Source organism: Chenopodium album, chromosome 8, assembly GCF_948465745.1.
Source record: "Chenopodium album chromosome 8, dcCheAlbu1.1, whole genome shotgun sequence".
Taxonomy (NCBI): domain Eukaryota; kingdom Viridiplantae; phylum Streptophyta; class Magnoliopsida; order Caryophyllales; family Amaranthaceae; genus Chenopodium; species Chenopodium album.
In genome coordinates this window covers 72476252-72497049 of record NC_137841.1, presented here as the reverse complement: position 1 = coordinate 72497049, position 20798 = coordinate 72476252, and the positions used below count along the sequence as shown (strand labels likewise).

The window sequence follows — 20798 nt, the reverse complement described above, 5'->3', positions numbered from 1 at the left end:
AATTAAATTATAAAGTAAACAAATTTCCAATATTTCTGGTAAAACCTTACAAAACCGGCGACTGGTTTCCGGTTTCTGGTTTCTGGTATTTCTTTTAGAGGAGTGTGGACTGTGGGCGCCCAATTAGAGGTATTTAAATTTGATATTATTATCAGAGGTCGGTCCAAGACTCAAGTGGTTTTTAATTAATTAATTAATTATATCCTGTTTAATTAGTAGGGCGGTCGTCTAAATTTGGTGATTATGAGTTATAATCCCATAAGATTGGACCCATAATAAAATAAAATGAACTTGACTTTATTGTATAAAAACAAATTGATTGTTTCAAAGTTAATTTAATGAATTGAATACTTTGGATTGAGAAGGAGACATACCTGGTTTTGAAAAGGGAGTATTTAAATATTCCAAACTTTAATTTGTGAAAGAAATATTAATATAATAGTGGTTCCATCAACTTGGATTTCGGTTTGACATGTTAGATTTTGCCATCACTTAAACTTTTTTTTATTCTACACATCCCTACCCTCCGCATTTTTTGAGTGTCCAAGTGGTATTACCTTACCACTAACCATTGTATAATTAGTACCTTCGTTACAGATTATATATAACGATTAGACATTTTCCCTCTCTGCTTTATATTAAATCGTTGCACATAACCAGTGACGAAGGTAGAAGGAGTAAAATTGTAGGTGAAGACTAATCTCGATTGTTGATTTGCATATGTATATGGTGGTATAGTTTTGTATCGCTCTTTATTCGGTGTCTTGTAGAACAAATCTTGGATACAAATGTATCACACATAAACTTGAGAAAATGTCTAGTGCACAATTTATTATCTTTTACGTGTATTATTTCCGGCTCAATAGGAGTTGTAAGAGTGTAGGACCTTTCACTTTTTTCCACCAAATATATAAATAAATATATTGTAAAGTAATCTACTTTGTTGGTGCAAAACATTATATAAACATGAATAAACGACTAATTATATTATATGCATGAAACCCACAGATTGAGGTTGTTGTGCTGAGTATACTTTGTTGGCTACTATGCATAATCGACATGCAGTTAGGTTGTTTAAAACTCGTAGTTTTTGACTTGACTGAATTACATCGAACTATCCTGTATTAGAACATACCATACTAAAACTTTAAGCCCATACATAATTACATATATATATATATATATACTAAATGGCCGGGTCTAGTGACAATGATAATTGGTATTATTAGGATAAGAACTAAAAAGCGTATAATATGTATAACTTCAGCCAAAAACGTAAAAGTACACCATGGATTAGTCAGTGGCGAATCAAGAAATATCATCAAGTGGGATCAAAATACATTTGTTTAAATTCTAGTTAGATTAAATGATCAAATTTTGATAGAAAATATGACAAATTCCAAAATTTTACACTTGAATTTTTCTATTTAGCAAATTCAAGTGGACAGTGTGGCTCCGCCACTGCTGGGGTCAGATATGTACAATTGTACAATAAAGGAATTACTTTTACCTCCGTCGTCTTTATGAGTTGAACGAACAATTAGTAAGGGGATTAGAGAAGTAATTAAGGTGAGAATGGACAATTTGAGCCACGTCGCGTGATAACGTAAAATAATATAAAAAAGAAAAATTAAATCAAGCAAACAAATAGAAAGGGCATACAAGAAAGTAGTTTCCATTGTTATAATTGTTTAAATTTAGAAATATGGTAATTATTGATATGAAAATTTTAAAGAAAATTGTCTTGCATGCAACAAAATTGTAAGAGAATACACATTTGATAAAGGAAACAAAAATATTTTATGAAGGAAGGAGTACTGGAGTAGTTATTAATTACCAACTCAAATAACTTCACACCACACTATAACAACACATTGTGTAGGAGTGCAATATATATAAGCTCATTATTATAACTTGGAATGAATTGAATAACAAACCGTTGAAGTGTTGTACTTTGTAGTAAGGTTTTTTTTATTCTAAGGGGTTGTTTGGTTACACAAAAAAAATGGAGGAAGTCAAAAATTAGAATTTGAAAATGAGTGAGTTGTTTGGTTGACACTAAAAAGTGAAAATGAGGGAATTGCAAATTCATGGGAATTGTGACTTCCCACAAAACATGGGAAGTTGATTACCCAACCCCCCTAGGTAAGTCAAAATTCCCATGATTTGCAATTTCCTTCATGTCAACCAAACAATTTTAAGCAATTCCCATGAATTTGATGTAGGAATTTAATTCCCATAAAATACAAGTTTCTATGGGAAGTAAATTCCCATAGCAACCAAACGACACCTAATTTGATTGAGTTATTTTCATTATTTGATGATTGTTTAATATGCCTTTACTTTTAACTTTATAAATATGTTATTGTAATAATTATAGATCACCCATTATTAAAGTTTGAAAAGGGATCAAAGATTGAAAGGTTATCATCAATTTTTAATTTTTTGGCTGGTATAAATAAATTAGGGAAGAAAAATTAAAAGAAGCAAATGCAGAAATGGCTCTTCCTGGTTGAGTGGAAAGGCCTAATTCGTTGTCTCTCCAAATTCTCAGCAGCCGCATATACCATATACTATATTCACGCGCTTGCATGGCGCGTGCGTGTATAATCTATCCTGTAATCCTACTGTAGTAAATTAAATGCTCCATGATGATAGAATATAGTATGTAGTTCCACGAAAGTTGGTAACTTGATCAATCAATTCCTTCTATATTTTTATTTCACATGGATTATAAATTTAATTACAACAAACATTAGCTAAGTTGATTAAATTATCATGGAATATAGTAGGGTAGTCTTGAATTAGTCATGAAGTGTATGGTGATAGGGAAGATCATATAATAATAATAGGTACACTTGAAATATATCAAAAATCACCATTTATACTCAATATCACCATGTTTTTGATCTTGAACTAATTAATTAAATATCTAATTATGTAAATTGAATTCAATTTTCCTTAGATATTTATGTTAACAAAAACTTTCATCGGCCGTCACAAGGTGCAAGTTATATATAAGCATTGGAAGTTCATATAATAATTGATTTGAATTAAATTTTTATAATTTTTAGAGTAATTATAATTTTAAGGGAGTTTTCTACCACTAGCTATTGAAATTACAGTGTTGATATTTTGAGATGAAAGGTACAATATACTAAACTTTGATCAATAATCTATCAGTATACACATTTAGTTCTAATGTAAAGTAATATGAAGTATAATCTTTTAAAGAGTATACTTTCATAATAGGAATAAACTACATATTAGAAAACTAAGAAAGACTTGATGAGTTAGTCTAGTGGTGTGAGTTTCACTTATTGGTGACTTGAAGGTCTTACGCTTGAACTTCACCACTATAAATGAGACGCCGGACTCACAACCTATCACAAGTCATTAACAACTTGATCGAGATTATCCCTCATTGTCGACTACAAAGAGAATACTTCATTTACCCGTATTATGTTCCTATTCATTTCTCAAATGTGTGTGACTTAAGTTAATGGTAGATGGTAAGTGCAAAACTAAGATATAAGCCCACCAAAATATATAAATTCTAAAGTAGCACCAATCAATCTACAAAGGTTTTCTTGAAATAGACAAGATCCAATAAATTGGGCCTTTGGGCTTGATGAGCCCAAATGATTTTTAAGAAACTTCCTTCTTAATTCTTATTGCATGTGACCCTTAGTATAATGTTGAAACATACTAGTCACGTCTTTTCTTTAATTGTAAGACCACCAATTTACTCTTGTTGGTGTTGGAGAAAATGACTTGTATTTATTCATTTGTTTGATTTTTCATTGGACCGTTGTTCTTGTTTTGTCAATTATTATTGCATAAAGAATTATAGATATTTTATTTTTGGGTGAATGAGGAGAAATTCAAAGATTTTGCTTTATTGTTTCTTTTGTAGCAATTTTCTAGCCTCGAATTTTTTGTCAATTTGTAAATTTGATAAAGTAATAAAATTTAAAATTTAAAATTTACATACTTTATTAAAATAATTTTAGATTTTTATGCTGATTGGACCTAGAAAAGTAATTTCAAAGGAAATGCTATATATCTTTTCTAATTAGTGATCATGACATCTATTAAAAATACGACAATTTTGATGAAATACAACTTACAAAAAACACAAAAATCATGAAACAAATTAACAATTCATACTAGTACGTACAAGGAACAAGTAGTCCATAGTACAACATGTAATTTGCAAGCTTACTCTAACAAGCAAATTGACATTACCTTCTTTTCTTACTAACAGGGCAATAAGGGCATTCGATGCATCTCATTTCTCTAGTTCGCTTTAGAGGTTAGACTACTTGAGCAACGAGGCCTTCTTGCTCCTACTCTAGGACATTTTAATTAATGATATAAGCAAAAGGTGAAAACATAGAAAATGACCTAAATTTATTTACAAATTATCTAAATTAATTAATGGTCTGGATTCAAGAAATTCTTTCCGTACCATGGAACAAATTCATACAGTATTTTTTATTTTATTTTTTCCTGACAAACCAATGATTGTTAGCATAATTGAGATTCATAAAGCTTGAATCTTTACTGTTAATGTAGTCAGACTAGTCTACTCACTAGTCAGTATAGTACTTGCTCACTCTTCTCTTCTACTTCCCCTTCTTTTTGCTACTACACATTGTTATATCTTGTTAATTACAATGTCTTAGCTAGAAAACTTTGGTTAATCTCAAAATTAAGATCGCCATGTTACTTGGACACAAATGCTTTTATTGTAGCTCACACTTAAGTAAAACATATAAAATCGTTTCTTTGTATGATAAACACTTTGCATTACATAATATATGATAACAGTGTGCTTATTTACCTAATTTTTATTAATATGAACTTATTAAAATTTATTTTGGTTGTAACTAAGCTAGTTTTTAATGCTTCTAAAGTTTTTTAAGTTTGAAGTATTTTTCTTTTTAAAATAGATTTTTCTAAGATAAGTGAGAAAATAACATTGCGTAATCGTCAAATAATAAGCATTGATAATGATCAATAATGTCCTACATTAGGAATTGATAGACCAATCATATTAATTCTTCAAAAGTCATCATAAACATCAATTGGAAAAGGTGATGTTTACACATAAGAAAAATCCAATAAATTTTCTGAAGAAAGGTATGGTCTAAAATCCCTTGCTAAAATGGGTTGAAATAAACCATATATTATATCATACCACATCTCAACAAATTAAAGATAGAGTTAGGATCTCATGAATTCACAACCATCACACATTTTTTTTCTTATCATCTATTTTTGTAAAGAAGAGATAAGATTTGGGTTTTGCCACGTGGCATCAATCCATGGTGCTTAGTAACCAAGTAATTAAAAATCAAAATTCAAAAAAAAATTCAAAAAATTAAATAAAAAAATAAAAAAAAAAGTAGAAACTACTCCCCTGTATGTGGTAGCTAAAGTGTAATATCAACACCTAACAGAATCAACGGTCAAGATTAAATAATCCTAAAATCATATCCACTTGTTAAAAATAACACATAGAGGAAGTATAAGGTCTTTATATATAGTAAGGTTGTAACATAGAAAGTTGTGACAAGAAATAAAATTTGTAATAGTAGTAAGTAAAAGAGTAGTGAACTAGTGTTACAAAATGGCTTCCTCCGTTATCTCATCCACCGCAGTCGCCGCCGTCCGTGCCCCGGCTCAAGCCAGCATGGTGGCTCCTTTCAACGGCTTGAAGTCGACCGTCGCCTTCCCCGTCACCAAGAAGAATGATGACATTACCTCCCTTGCTAGCAACGGTGGAAGAGTCCAATGCATGCAGGTATACTACTACTACTAATATGAAGTATAAATTAAGAAATTGTTTGTTATTTTATTAGGGTTTAAAATTACGGAGTAGTTAGAAATATTATATTGCCTTTTTATTTTTAACAATTTTAAGTTATAAGTCACGGACAATGTATTGGTGTTTTAATTGTCATACGTTAATTCATACATCATATATCATGAAATGAGAAAGATATTTCGAAAATTAATTGATTTGGATATATAGATAGACAATTTTAGGATAAACTCGCTAACCTAGGATTATAGTGTGTATTTTCTCTTTGAGTTATGTTTATTTGATATAGAGTACAGAGTAAAATTAGTTAATTTTTTTGGGGATCTATAACTTTAAAAATTAACAAAAGTCTAGGCTTTGTAAATAATTTATGATATTTATACCTTCATTTTTTTCATTTACAAAAAATTAATTATAAAAGTAATACGAAATTAAAAATTCATATAATATAATTAAGGGTTCGTTCATATTTACTGAACTGAATTAATTGAAGCTGAACTAAACTGAACTGAACAAAACAAAGCTGAAATGAATATTTTATTAAAAAAGAAAATTAGGAAATGAATTAAACTGATTGGAGGTGAACTGAACTAAAATTAATTTGAAGTAAATAGGCCCTAATTAGAATTGTTGAATAAATTGCAGGTATGGCCACCAGTTGGCAAGAAGAAGTTCGAGACCTTGTCTTACCTTCCACCTCTAACCACTGAGTCTTTGCTTAGTGAAGTCCAATACCTTCTTAACAAGGGATGGGTTCCTTGCTTAGAATTCGAGACCGAGGTAAGTTTCACATTAATTACAATATTTTTTTATTGGTTAATAACATATTATATATTTACGTGTGTACATAGCTAACACATTTTGTGTTATTATTGTAGCACGGATTTGTGTACCGTGAGAACCACAGGTCACCAGGATACTATGATGGACGATACTGGACCATGTGGAAGTTGCCTATGTTCGGTTGCACTGACCCAACCCAGGTTGTTAACGAGCTTGAGGAGGCCAAGAAGGCGTACCCCAACGCCTTCATCCGTATCATTGGATTCGACAGCTTCCGTCAAGTGCAATGCATCAGTTTCATTGCCTACAAGCCAGAAGGCTACTAAATTTAAAATCAACAATGTTTTTGTGCATTATTTTGTTGAACAAGTGTAGTTAGTACTTGATGTTTTATTTCTTGTTCAAAACACTTTTTGTTTTTTATTTTCCCTTCTTAAGTTGATGTCTTTTCGGATGTTTTAATGGAATGGGAATGTTGAGCATTGTACTCTATAATAATAGCTTTTGTCCCTGAATGTTGAGCATTGTACTCTATAATAATAGCTTTTGTCCCTAACAATTATATATTTACAACTTCTTCCAATTCTTACTTTGTCAAATGCATTACTTTCTTGCACAATTTATGTTTGGACCTAAAATTCACAATGTATCTACATATGATTGCAAATATAAGGATTAGAGAGATTTACGTCGAAATCAGAATAAGTATAACTCGAGTATATATATCAGTATATGAGTTGAATCTTTTGATCTTCATAGCATAAACAGCTGACAATAATGAAACTGACATTTTGATGTGTAATTAAGTTCAATTAACAGAATTATTTTATTTTCAAGGTTATGAACTTATATGAGAATATACAGTACAATCCAAGCAAGATAATACTAGCCTTTAGATCTGTCTGCCTTGTCACATTACGAGTTGATATTACAACTGAGAAAATTCTAGACGCGGTGCATATCAGGATAGTAGCAGTGCCTGTAGAATAGAACATCAGACTGCTGTATTACAACTAAGAAATTTCTAGACGCGGTGCATATCAGGACAGAAGCAGTGCCCTGAAGATTAGAACATCAGACTGCTACTCGTGACGAGAGGTAGGGACCAAAAAAGATCACACCCAAGCGTTACCAATTCTCTGCCTCAATGCTGGCCATGTAATGAACTTGGGACCAGATTATAGGACATTACAGCCTTTAAATTTACAACTAAACACCAGCAAAAAAAATCTGAATGCAACTGAATGAAAAAATAGTGGTATAACTTCATATAATCTTATGAGATTGTAAATAGGTATTCAACTAGAGAGAACATAAATAACCTTTCCAGGCGTACGTTAAATGTAAGAACCGCTATCACTATGGCTGCGAAGGACCATAATTATCATAACAAACATCTCTAATCATTACAAAGAATGGGGAAGCATGTCCTAACAAAAATGCCCAACAACAGCCAGCATGAAATACATTTTAAACATGTTATGTGGCTGCATGTAAGCTGGCTCCTTTTTGCTCCATCGATGTATGGCGGCAGCAGCAGCAGGCAAGTGAGGCTCGAGCATTGAAGAGAAAATTTCGTCTGTAACCATCTGAAATTTACTCATTTTTCTTCTTCTCCAAGTTAGCCACAGCTTGTTGTTGGCGTTTCCTCCATGCGGGCATTTTTCCAGGGAATACCCATCTCAAAAACTTTTCCCAGAAATAGCAAATCAAGAACATAGACAAAGCCCAAATCAACAGCTTATTTCTCAAAGGTTTTGGCATGGGCACCAATTTTAGCCAGTCATTGAGGTCCCTGAACAGATCAGATGTGATGACAACGAAAAATCCGACTGCTGACACTAGAGCGTATAGGAAGGGCTTGTTTTCTGTAATGCTCTGGTTGAAAGGATGCCCCATATAATTCACTGCAAAAGTGGCAACCTGCAACATCATTCCAACCATGTATGAAACTGTATTTACCAGATTTGGATGGAAATCAGAGTCTGGTTCAATACACTCATCAGGCATGTATTTCTCAGCCTCCTTCACGGAACTAATCAAGTAGAACAGATGGACAGAAAACTGTCCAAGTAGAGAGAGAAAAACGTAGCAGCAGAATATATTAGGGTGGGGTCGATCAGCCGAGAGTGTTTGAAGCGGGCGAGCATGGGAGATGAATAGGAAAAAAGCAGCAGTGAAAACCCCACTAATAGTTGCTTGGACATCACCAAGCTTGACACCATCCAAGTTCATGACACTGAGCACATAGGCAGTTGCCAGGCAGTTCAGACCAAGGATCTTGAACATCTGAAGTGTGGTAACAAGAGTACTCCGACCCTGGCGAATAATATCTGTAGTTGGGGCCACTGATGCATGCTTTGCAGTGAAAGGTGAGGCCATCGAGGCATCCCCTAGCTTCACTATGGGGGCTGAATGACCATCACCATCGTCATTCATCTCTTCTAACATCTTCTCTAGCTTCTGCTTCTGCAACTCAACTGCAGTCAGATGCTTATTGCCAGATGCTTGGGTAGAGGATTCAGATTTAGAAGCAGATTTCTTTTTTGAAGAGCCTTCACCACTAACATTGACAGCTTTCTTATCCTCAGAAGCAACCTTTGCCTTCTTGGACTTGGATGCACTAGTTTCATTTTTTGCAGTTCCGGAGGAATCTCCGGGCACAGCATTTAGCAAAGCCACCCCAACATGTGCCTAATAACATAACAATAAATCAAGAGTACTTCATGTGGGAAGCTTGGAGCTATAAATGCAAAACTAGGTTCAGATAACTCTAGATAATTTCAGATAAAATCAAGGCCATAAAATTCAAAAAAAGGGCTATGAGTTCAGATGAGTTAAATTTAGAGCCAATAAGTATTATCCAAGTTCAATAACAGCTACAGATAAGTATATATAAATTTAACACAAAAATTGAACATCCTGTTGAGTATGAAACCAAATGAAACTAGCTTACAGAAATTAATAACTAGATCAAGTTTACTTTATGAAAAGACGCATAGGTCTTAGGCCATTGTCTATCCAAAATGCAGGTCTAACAAAAAAACGATTGGATTATACGAGTTCCCACTTGGACCCTTTGAAATGATCTTTTTGAAAAAAAAAGGGAAGAAGATACAGAACCCCAAAAGGTTGCCAACTAGAATGTCGCATAATGGCTGAATATAACAAAAGTAAAAAAAGAAAATACAAATAACTCACACTTGCCCCAAAATACATGAAATATTCTAAAGCAGCAGCAAAATGAAAGATCATAGGCACAGCAGAAATGAAGATCAGACATTTATTTTACCGAACATTACCTGCTTGAGAGCTCCAACATCATTTGTACCATCACCACACATTAGTGTCATCCTTCCCACAGTTTTTAGTGTGGTCAAAATAAGCTCTTTCTGTTCAGGAGCAACCCTAGCAAAAACCTGATTTATAGACAGAAATAAGTTTAAATGAATTAAAATTCTTCTCCAAACTTCAACACTCAAACATTGGAATTCGCAAACCTTAACAAAAGGCACAACTAACAGAACAGCTGATGTCCGCTGCAGCATCTCAAAGCAATCACCACCAATACAAAGATCATGTGAGTCAGCCAAAGCCTCAACCTCATTTGCACTGGAAAAAAAAGTCTAGTTTATCAAAACAAATAAAAGAAAAGTAGATGGAAAAGTAGCATAAGAAAATAGGAAACATTTTCAAATTTTCAATGTTTAAATGCTTGTATATCAAATAAATGCATAAATAGCAATAAATAGGGAAGTGTGTGAGGAGAATTAGTGGGGCTTTACTTGAAAGGTAAGGTCTCAGTTTCATCTGGTGAAACCCAGTCATATCTGTCACTACCCTTTACTGCAGATAGAATTAGTGCTGGTCTGGAAATGATATGCACTTGACCAGCAACATGGCAAGCAGTTAGTGCTTGATCACCAGTGATCATCACCTGCAAGGATTCCCCAAAGTGTAAAAGGCAGCATCAGTCATTGATCAAGAGTTGGAAGAGATATAGTGATGTACAAGTGGAAATAGAAATTCATAGTTAAGTCACAATTAGTGATTACATAAAGATGCAGCAGGATCATATGAATTACTCATATGATAGTTTTCCAGCCAAATACACACAATCCGCTTTTGTATGTTGGTTTTATATTTCAAGAATGGCTTACACATTTATCAAATTGCTTCAATAAAATATAACTTTAGAAGTGCCACAGATCTATATAATGGATGGAAGAAGCAAAAGATCATCTGGAAGAAATTAATAGCTGCTATGCTTCATTCACTCTTTCTCATTACATGATAATTGAACAAAGTATTACATGAAAGGATATAGAATACATTTCAAAAAAATTTCCCTATTATGGCAGAAGTCATTCCCACTTTACACTATACCAAACAATTTATGCAATTATTACTGAAGTCAACAATTAATCCACAGCAGATTTTAACGTGCTATAAAAAAAATGACATAAGCCAGGAATTATCTCAAGCGTAGGTCTGAAAACAAGTGAACTAAGACATTGACTTCCTTACCAGATCATGCGAGGACCCTTTAAGTTCAGCCAATACAGAGGCTGAGTCATGGCGGATAGGGCAATTAAAAACCTGAAATTAGAAGAAAATTTAAGGATACCAAGAGACAAAAATGATACAGTAAGACAAAAATGCACAGTAGTACAGCCTACCGCAAAACCAGCAAAAGTTAGGTCCCTTTCCACCACATCTCGATCCAGGCTTCTGGCTTCACTGACCTTCAGGTAGCCAAACACATCAAACAATAATTAAGGTAAATAAACCAATCCATACAGCACGGTGAACATAAAGTGGGTAACAAACTTTGCTTTTCATAAATCAGAACTGATGAAATAAAATGGAAGAAAGCTTACTGTCATCTCTGGAAGGGGTTTGTATGCCAGGGCCAAAACCCTAGATCCTTGACGTGTATATTTTTTGTACGTTTCGACATATGAGGATGGCAAGTCTATAAGTCTATCTTGAATAGTTTCAGGTGCACCCTGGATCATAAAAAGTGATACACATGGAGTCTAAGCCACACATGATTTTACATAATTGCACAATAATCCACTACTCAACAACCAAGATTCATTGTATGAGAAGCAAATCAACAGAGAACATATACATTAAACGTATAGTTCTGCAGAGAAAGAACAGGATTGTTCTAAACATGCTTATTATTCACGTATTATACAGACTTCCATATCGACAAAGGAACAATAATTGACAACAGGACTATTTGAAATTATACAAAGAAAATAACACATGCGCAAGCGCAGACACACAAAGGTAATGAAATTGTAGCATAAAATGCCTGGACTCCAGCATTTGCAATAGTTATTTTTTTAGTTTTTATGGTTTCATGAATTCCATCTTAATTTATGCAGATCCACCATCTGTATTTTCTTATACACAGCTAATTACATACATACTAGCTCATGATTTACCAATGAAAAATCTGGAGAGGTGCAGAGACAAACCTTCACAAATGATAAAAAATTCTCATCAACACGTACAACCACTGCCATTCGTTTTAAGTGAGATGCAAAGTGATGCCGTTGAACGATTTGCACAGGATTTCCATTACCCCTACAAAAACGATAGATCAAACAAACACATCAGTTCACAAGTACTCAAAATTTGCACAGCATTTGCAATCCTATCATGCAAGTTGCAACACATGCAGGTCTCTCAGAAAAACAAAGAATTGTATCAGAGAGAGGACATCTGGTGTGGTCTGATGTAATCTTTTTCTGTTGTGGTGTAGTTTGATAACTGATGTGTGTCAGTTAAGTATGAGGGTTGGAGGCACATAGCCTTACCAGCTTAAATACTTTATAATACAACGAACAATAACAGAGAAGGCAACAAAGTAGATGCTGCCTGGATGTTTGAATGTATGAGGTACTATTTATGGCAAAGCTTTCATACTAGCATTGATACATAACCTAACCAAAAAAGTTGGTAGAACAAAAAAAGCCTCTTTAGTGATTATAAGCCTGACATGACATATATCTGAATCTTCCCAAATATTCCCTTAATAAGGTGATTTATACTACAATCTACGCCTCTACAGGTTGTGGTGGCGGTCATTAACATAACTGAGTTGTATATATACATGGCCAAAAGGGCCCAAAACCATAAGACCAGATCAAGTTCCAACCAACAAAAACAGCAGGCAATCTGTACATGGACATTTATAAATAAGACAGTCCTTAATACTCCATGTGAGTACAAAAGCACTGAAGTAAAGGGGTGGGGGAGTTTTGGTGAAATGTCTTTGGTGCAAATTATTGCTGGAATTATGACATCCTAAATATGGAGTAAGAAAGCCATAGAACTGATAAAGGGTATTCAAGTGTGTGGATAAAAGAATACTTGACACTAATGCCATCTCTTACTTTTTAGGCATCGCCTTCTCATCAGATTTGTAGGACCAGTCAATTCCTTTCAATGCAGCTTTCTCAAGAGGATCACCAACCTGGATTTAAAAAAAAAAAAAAACAAAAAATAAACTCCGAAGATATTAGAAATTGTACGCAGCAAATAATTTTGACGACTAACTGAATAGTAAAGCATACCAGCTTGTTGTCAACAAAGACTAAGGCGTGACAAGAAGCGAGAATCTCCAGTGTTCGACCTGGTACTTTTTTCATATCTGTCTCTAATTCCAAACTTTCTGTGGATCCAACCACACCTGAGAATTCCTAAGGGCAACAAGAAAAATATTAAATAAAGGAGTTGAAAGAATCTTGGGCTCAAGTAGACTCATTTAACAAAGCGAATATAAGACACACCATATCATCTGAAGTCAGGGTTCCTGTCTTGTCAAAGCAACATATATCAACCTGCAAATAATAAAGTGATTAAAAAGCTCAGAATTCTAGCAAAGAAGAGAAGACGATGCTTATTTTGTCATAGGTTAATGTCAATGTTGCAAGTCCCATCATATATAGCCCAGCGCATCAAAAAGCTAACCATAATGTTCAAGACCAATAAATTCAGACAGGTACCGCAACACATGGAACAATGGACCAAACTGCCTTAAGCTATTAGACATAACTTAGAGCTTGGTGAACCCATTGGAATATAATTCCAGATATTGTTTGTGTTTTGGAGAAACTAACACCAACATATTATTGAAATCAAAAACCAAAATAAAGAAGTGTATGGGGTTTACTATCAGGATCTCCGGGCTCGGGGGTATCACAAAGTCTTAAGCAAGTTCTGTAAATCAGTCCAGAACATAACCATACCTCTCCTCTAAGAGAAATTTACAACACAAATTTCAACTCTTCAAAATGATGAAAATTCAAGTAGAAATAATTTTGGAGGCTTTTATAAGGAAAAAGTCACTCACCTTCCCAGCAAATGGAATTCGGAATGGTTCTGTGCAAAATATTCCACGTCTAGCTAAAGCGATAAGGGAAGTATTGACAGCTATAGATAACTCCATAGGAAGTTCAGGGGGTATAACAGAAGTAATAATCAGCGAACAACTCAGGATAAGTTTGTATCTGCTCCTGGTAGGGTCCTCTAGTCCCTACAAAAGACACTTTGCTTATCAGAAGCATAGTCATACTAACTTTAAAGAGTTGAAATGCACACAAATTAAATAGTATTAAACTATGCAAACATGTACTTGCCTTCATCAATACATAACCAGCAGCTATAACTGCAAATACAACCAAGAATAAGATGAACAATCCACTTTCCCAACTGTTTGCCGTAACCTGATACAAAATGGCATGTTATATTGTGAGAAGATAACATCAAGTGTACCAACAGGGAAACAGTGACAGACAAGAAGATTACATACTCTCTCAGTAGAAAATAATATCGTGCGCATCAATTTCCCTTGACTTGTCTCGAAACCAGTTCGTAAGACAACAGCTACACAGCCACCATCAGGGGTTTTCAGAGGAAAAGACTGATACATCACAGCATATTAGTGAAGAAAAGTTTGAACATGATATTATACTAATATAACAGTAAGATGAAAAAAAAAAAAAAACTACCTTATCTGGAGTGTGCTGCAATATTTTTGTACCACCAAAAAGCACATGGCTTTTATCTTTTTTAATTGAAAGCTTCTCCTCAGCAGATCTGGCTGTGGTGGATACCTACAAAATTCCAAGTTTCAAAACTCACTATATCACAATCCAGCACTTTAGTTCACAAACAAATACATCTAACTGACTTGGTGTATCAATGCCAATGCTACAACTGAGCTTCTAATAATAGTATTATGTTAAGCTTTCTATTTCAGTTACATATAGAAGAATTTAGTATGATCCCTTGATCAGCAATTTCAGGTAACATAAAACATAGAGACAAGCTAAACTCAGGAGGAGGAGGAGGAGGAGGAGGAGGAGGAGGAGGAGGAGGAGAGTCATGACCCCTTTCAACATCAACCCCATTGACAGGGATTTAATACTCAAGGGGCTCAACTCAAGGATTCCCCTCAACCCTGCCCAGCCCTCAGTGGTGGGTTCTGACTTGCCTGTTTTTTAAATAAGACAACATTTAAAAGAATTTAAGATTAAAAAATTATCAACCAACATTAACATGTCTGAGTAAGATTCCATTATAACTGAATGCAACAAAACTCAGCAGAAGCCACTACACCAAGACAAAGTTGAAATGAAATGCAAAGGGAGAAGAAGCACCTTCCACTGAGGAGTAGACTCGCCTGTGAGAATGGCCTCGTTGACAATAGCACTTCCAGCTAATAATAACATATCTGCTGGGACAGACTTATCTTCGCCATTTTGACCAGATGCGCGTCCAATAGAAATAACATCTCCGGGAAGAAGGTCTGTTCCAGAAAGTTTCACCCACCTGCAATGCATCACCAATTCACCATCAGGAAACTGAATTCTAAATCCAATAAACAAACTGATACAGCATAAATAATCACATACTTGCCACAACGATGCACCATTAGTGTCTGGCTATCAACTCGTACACGTCTAAGCTCCGTCAAAGTTTTTAAGCGGGTTTTTGCCATAGTTGACTCAAACATGAACAGCATGAACAAGGTGAACAGGCTGTAATACCAATATTCATCTAAACACCAGAGACCTACACAGAAGACCTAAACACAGAAAAAATCAACTCAAAATCATATACAAGGTAAAAAATTATCTGAAATTTTAAGTAAATGACAAACAGGAGCAGGGAAGTTCTACAAGCATAAAGAAATCAACACACACAAAAAAAAAAGTACACCAGAAGAAGCAAACCTGGAAAACAAAAAAGGGCTCCATGCAGTGCTCTTTCATTAGTTTCTGGAAAGTTGGTTGGGGGTACTCAAATCTGCAGCAACATTTACAAAGTGGAGTAAAAGGAATCAGGAAAAAAAATATATGTATATCATCCATGTTTTTGCAATATGAAACAGCATTAGAAAAAAATTGTATATCAATTTTTGATGTGATCTAAACACCAGTCCTTTAGCCTAATCAGTATGAGCTTACAGCAAAAAAAGGGTGCTTCTACTTACACTCGATCTGCTGAAATACAGAAGCAGAGTCTTACCTCTCCATAGATATAAGGAGATCAATCTAAAAGAATCCCCAGCAAAGCCATTACATTGAAATAAAAGAGCAAGAAAATGATGAAAGTATGAATTTAGAAAACCCTAACATCAGAAATTCCAGCTCATAGCTTAAGTCTAAAGAGCATAAAGGTACACTCTACAGGAAAGCAAAATAGTTGGAAGTACTTGGTAAAATCATTGGGGAAGCTGAGAATAATAAATATACAATGAGATCAACATATATTACAATTTTAAAAGTAAAAGGATACCAAAAACGGCAAAAAGTATTCTTACTAGCAAGTGGCAGCAAGAGCCACACACATTGGTCATACTAGTCATGGTGACAATGATGACAGTGGTCGTGTTGCAAAAAAAAAAAAAAAAAAAAAAAAAAAGATATTCGATGATACAATCATTCAGATTTGAGACATATTGCGCGATAAAAACTTACACATTGCGACCCCATTTTTCTGTAGCAGCAACCACTTTAGCTTCGGATCCATGTCCAGTATTTTTGAGATAGTATCCAAATGTTTCTTTAGTTGGGAAAGGAAGCTTGTAAAATGTTTCCTTTTCCTTTGAATAGATAAACCTTTGCTTTCTGAAATCAAAGAAAATTTCTCCTTCTTCAGTGGAACCTGCCTGCAAAGGGTGAACCAAGTTATTTGTTATTAATCATCATTATTGCACAGAAAATAGAAACATACTACCCAGAAGTCTGACATACTATGAAATTGGACCTATCTGGATCTGGTTATACGACTTAACGTACTAGACTAAAAGGTCTTAAAATCCTCTCCCTCTCCCTCTCCCTCTCTCTCACACACACAAACATAAACCCCACAACATATGAAGTGCCCTACTGACCCTTTATAATAATAATAATATTTATTCTTACAAGTTCTTAGAGAATTAATGTCCTTCCCAATCAACAAAACCAGAGAAGCAAAGACAAGAATATGTGACAGAGGAGAGAAAGGGTTGCTCACAAAAAACCTCATAAATGCAAGACTTTAATCCTTAGTTCTAACTTTGTACATGCGCAGGGAAACTAACCTCCAAGGTGAATTTCCAAGGGAGGAGCATAAAAATTTTCATATATATCAAAGCATTCCATTTAGTCCAGTGAAAACAACATTATACAAGGTAATAATAGATTAATATGCCACCAAAACTGTCGGTGGTCAGTAGGTCGCCCATGTACAATAGGAGGGCTATATATCTATCAAATAAATAATTGTATGGTCTTATCCATCTCATGCCAACCTTCTAAGAACACTAAACAGAAGTTTATCAAACAAAACAGGACAACCTGTATAGGCTAGCTTCTTGAAATACTACCAGCAAAGCCCTAGTCTCTGTGTAAGCAAGTAGCTAAAGGAGGTTTGCATTCCCATCAAAGATGATATCCCCACAATTGCACTATTCTTAACAATAATCTAACTTGCACAGAATCATTTCCCAGCTTAACCCTTAAGCATCAAGACAACTTTGGAAAAATTCCCAAACTCTACACGCTCAAACCTATATCTATGAACATCATAGGACAAATGAAGGATGGTAGGAATGTATGATCAGCAAACATCAAATTAAAAGTAGAACAAAAGATCTCAATGAAGATTTCCATGGATCATATTATTTTTTCATCCCCACTTATTGATGTATAAGTAAACGATAATCAATATCCTCCGCCACAGTAAAAATAAGAGCGGAAAACTCATAAAAATGTTTAGGAACATGTACTGCTCCAAAAGTATAGTGTCCTCAAATATTAAAAGAGTGGGTTCAAAATCTTAGATTTTCATCGCACCTTCACTAACCTACAAATATACAGAATCACCCATGATCTCACCTAAATTTCAGTATCTTTAGTTTTGATACCCTCAGATTAAATAGAAGTAAGCAACACTAATTAATGCATACAAAGCTCCAAAAACCAAAAACCTGATATACATCTCATGAACAGAAATACCAGAAATTTTATCAATTAATAAATCTATAAACCTACCAAATCCTGGAAAAAATGGATCTTACTTGTTTACGGAACTCAAGCGGGACAATTTCTTTAGAGCCACAGAACTTCGCGGGAGTAATTTTGCAAGAATCTGCTTGGTGGATATCGTCAACCTGCAGAACATAAAATCACAACTGTTTTATTGATAGATGATCCCACTGCCACGCCTCAATAGCTTTCAAGTAAATGACTGCTTGGAGCGAAAATGCCAGCAGGATCTACAAAATAGCCCCTCATATAGAATTCTCATGTATGCACCATTAATTACCACATGTTATTTACCAGCTCCACTCCCATATTGATCGTTATGCTTTTGGTTTACAGGTGTAGTATATACCTATACACCCCACGGCATATACAATATGAACGTTAAGCCCTTACAATTGTCAACAAAGGCCTCGCGTATTGGGGAACTTTTACTGCTCATATATTATCCCCTACTCCACAGTAAACATCTCCTTATTCAAATTAATGACCTTTCAAAAACATATCTTGAACAAAAGCTGTTATTGGGTGCAGTTAAGACTTCAGAACACACCATGCCACTTTTCGACTGATTTAGTAAACTTTGGTTAAGTTAGTTAGGGATGTCAATGGGAACAGATACCATACAGAAATTCCAAAAGAAAAACAAAATCATAATTATGCCACATACCTTGTTATATTGTACAAGGCATTTGAAATCCACAGACCAAGCTGTGAACAGCAGGATCAAGATGTGAAAGGTGATGAGACCGCCAAGAACTATCAAGGCATCGGTTAAATCTAAGCTAGGAACAATCAACGCCAACCAAAGAGCATAAAGAATGGCAAACGGCCAAACGTCAAGTCGCCATAGCTTTTGCTTCTTCTTCAACAAGTCAATTCCATCAACTACTTTCCCTCCAATACAAAATTTCGGCATCTCGATAAAAATCCAAGTCAAATTCTCAATCCACTGCATGTGGGAAAAATACATTACACAAAATTAACATCTAAACAAGACATTATGCAAAAATCATTCTAAAGACTGAATCTTTAAACCCCATCAAGCTAATCTATCTAACATCTAGAAGACGCCCAGAGGAAAATCAAATACTGGGATTGCATTGCTACATCAACAGCAAAAAATTAAAAACCCTAATCCATAGAATTCAATAAATTCAATCCAAATTAGCGCGAAATTCTTCAACTTTCGATCCCATATACTCCAAAATCAAACCAACAACCCCATCATGATCGAATCATCAAATTGAAACAACAAATAACAATAGCAAATTGAACAAAGATAAAAACTAATGCAAAACTATGTAATATAAGATGGGTTCATGTCAAATTTAGAAATTAAACCCAAAAACTGGAGAAAAAACTAACCTTGAGAAATTTGAGAAATCGCTCGAGAAGCAATGGGAGAAAGAGTTGACAGTGCTAAAGTAAATTAATAGATTGAAGTTACGCTGAAAAAAAAATTCAGACAATCAGATGAAGATTTAACAGAGATTGGACATTCCGAAATCGAATTAAGTGTTCGGAAGTAAATCAATCTCTGCAACCCTAAAATCAAAGTACCTTGCAAAAGTGTACGATTGATTTATCTATTACAGTAAAGAGCACAGAATACGGTTCTTGTTCTTTGAGTTGGGTTGAGTTTTGATACGGGGTTAGACCGGTTAGTGTTATGTCACGTGCTATCGGTTTCCCGGTGTTATGGGCACAAGTCGGGTTAAACCGTGCAAGCCCATGTAAGTGTGTCTCGTGTTCAAGCGGTTTATCAATCAATCAATCATCAATCAATAACTATATACTAAAAAACACAACGACACGTGTCATCTCCTGGTGTGTCATTAGTTTTTATTTATTTATTTATTTTTTTGAAAAAAATTCAATTTCAAAAATAAATCTTTTTACATATATTTATAAGGTAATAATTACATAGAAAGTATAATTAAAGATTTAATATATCTTTCCAAAATAAATATATTGACAACTATAAACTTAAGCAAAAAAATATGGAAAATAATATTCTTAACATCATTTGTTATGGACTATATTTTTAAGAAAGATTACTGTATAAATTATGTACAACATACGTTTATTACAACAAGATTATATAATTTTTTATTAATTATGTAATAGAAGCTACAAGCTTAAACAATGAAATGCGAATATCAAACCAACAAATGATACTTTTGTTATTTCCTTGAATAATTTATGATTATAATTTCAATCAATTAGCACTCCATGAAAACTTCAATAATACTTGCTAAAGGTGACACATGTCGCTGATTAGTAGTGTGATTTTTTCTTGCCATTTTTGTTGTTTTTTAGGATTCAATTGATATTAATGTATGTAACATACGAAAGTATATAATGTTAATTTTAAATATAGTTATTGAAAATTAACGTGCATGGCACGGGACCTAATTTAGTGTTTATAATATTACGGTGAATCAATAGTAATTTTGGGTTGGGTTTACCGTGATATTTCATAAGTAGAGTCCATGCATATATGTCGAGTAGGTGAAAGTGTGAGAGTATGGCGTTCCGACATGGATAGTTTTTACTCCGAATAGAATACAATACACTTTTTTTTTTTTTGGAAATTGATCAATATTGAGCGGGTTGATTTAATGTACTTGCAT

At 34.2% G+C, this 20798-nt stretch overlaps 2 protein-coding genes across 3 annotated transcripts; one reads left to right on the top strand and one right to left on the bottom strand.

Annotated features, from left to right (window-relative positions):
• Positions 1-5562: 5562 nt before the first annotated feature.
• LOC145642292 (ribulose bisphosphate carboxylase small subunit, chloroplastic 1-like) lies at positions 5563-7125 on the top strand. The gene is made up of 3 exons (XM_081693415.1): positions 5563-5809; positions 6476-6610; positions 6709-7125. The coding sequence occupies exons 1-3, from the start codon at positions 5636-5638 to the stop codon at positions 6937-6939; spliced, it is 540 nt and encodes a 179-aa protein (XP_081549541.1). The 5' UTR covers positions 5563-5635; the 3' UTR covers positions 6940-7125.
• A 729-nt stretch (positions 7126-7854) lies between these two features.
• On the bottom strand, positions 7855-19772 carry LOC145642291 (putative manganese-transporting ATPase PDR2). 2 transcript variants are annotated; one of them, XM_081693414.1, is made up of 23 exons: positions 19726-19768; positions 19531-19613; positions 18833-19114; positions 18198-18290; positions 16615-16805; positions 15868-15940; positions 15547-15719; positions 15292-15463; positions 14641-14745; positions 14442-14552; positions 14269-14355; positions 13983-14165; positions 13420-13470; positions 13204-13329; positions 13024-13103; positions 12103-12211; positions 11494-11622; positions 11293-11358; positions 11141-11212; positions 10399-10550; positions 10114-10225; positions 9916-10032; positions 7855-9307 (listed from the first exon to the last, which is right to left on the bottom strand). In XM_081693414.1, exons 3-23 carry the CDS (start codon positions 19079-19081, stop codon positions 8210-8212), a joined length of 3549 nt encoding a protein of 1182 aa, XP_081549540.1. In that variant the 5' UTR covers positions 19082-19114; positions 19531-19613; positions 19726-19768; the 3' UTR covers positions 7855-8209. The 2 variants fall into 2 exon arrangements, with proteins under 2 accessions (XP_081549540.1, XP_081549539.1); XM_081693413.1 differs by having other exon boundaries at positions 19531-19772.
• Between the last annotated feature and the right edge of the window lie 1026 nt (positions 19773-20798).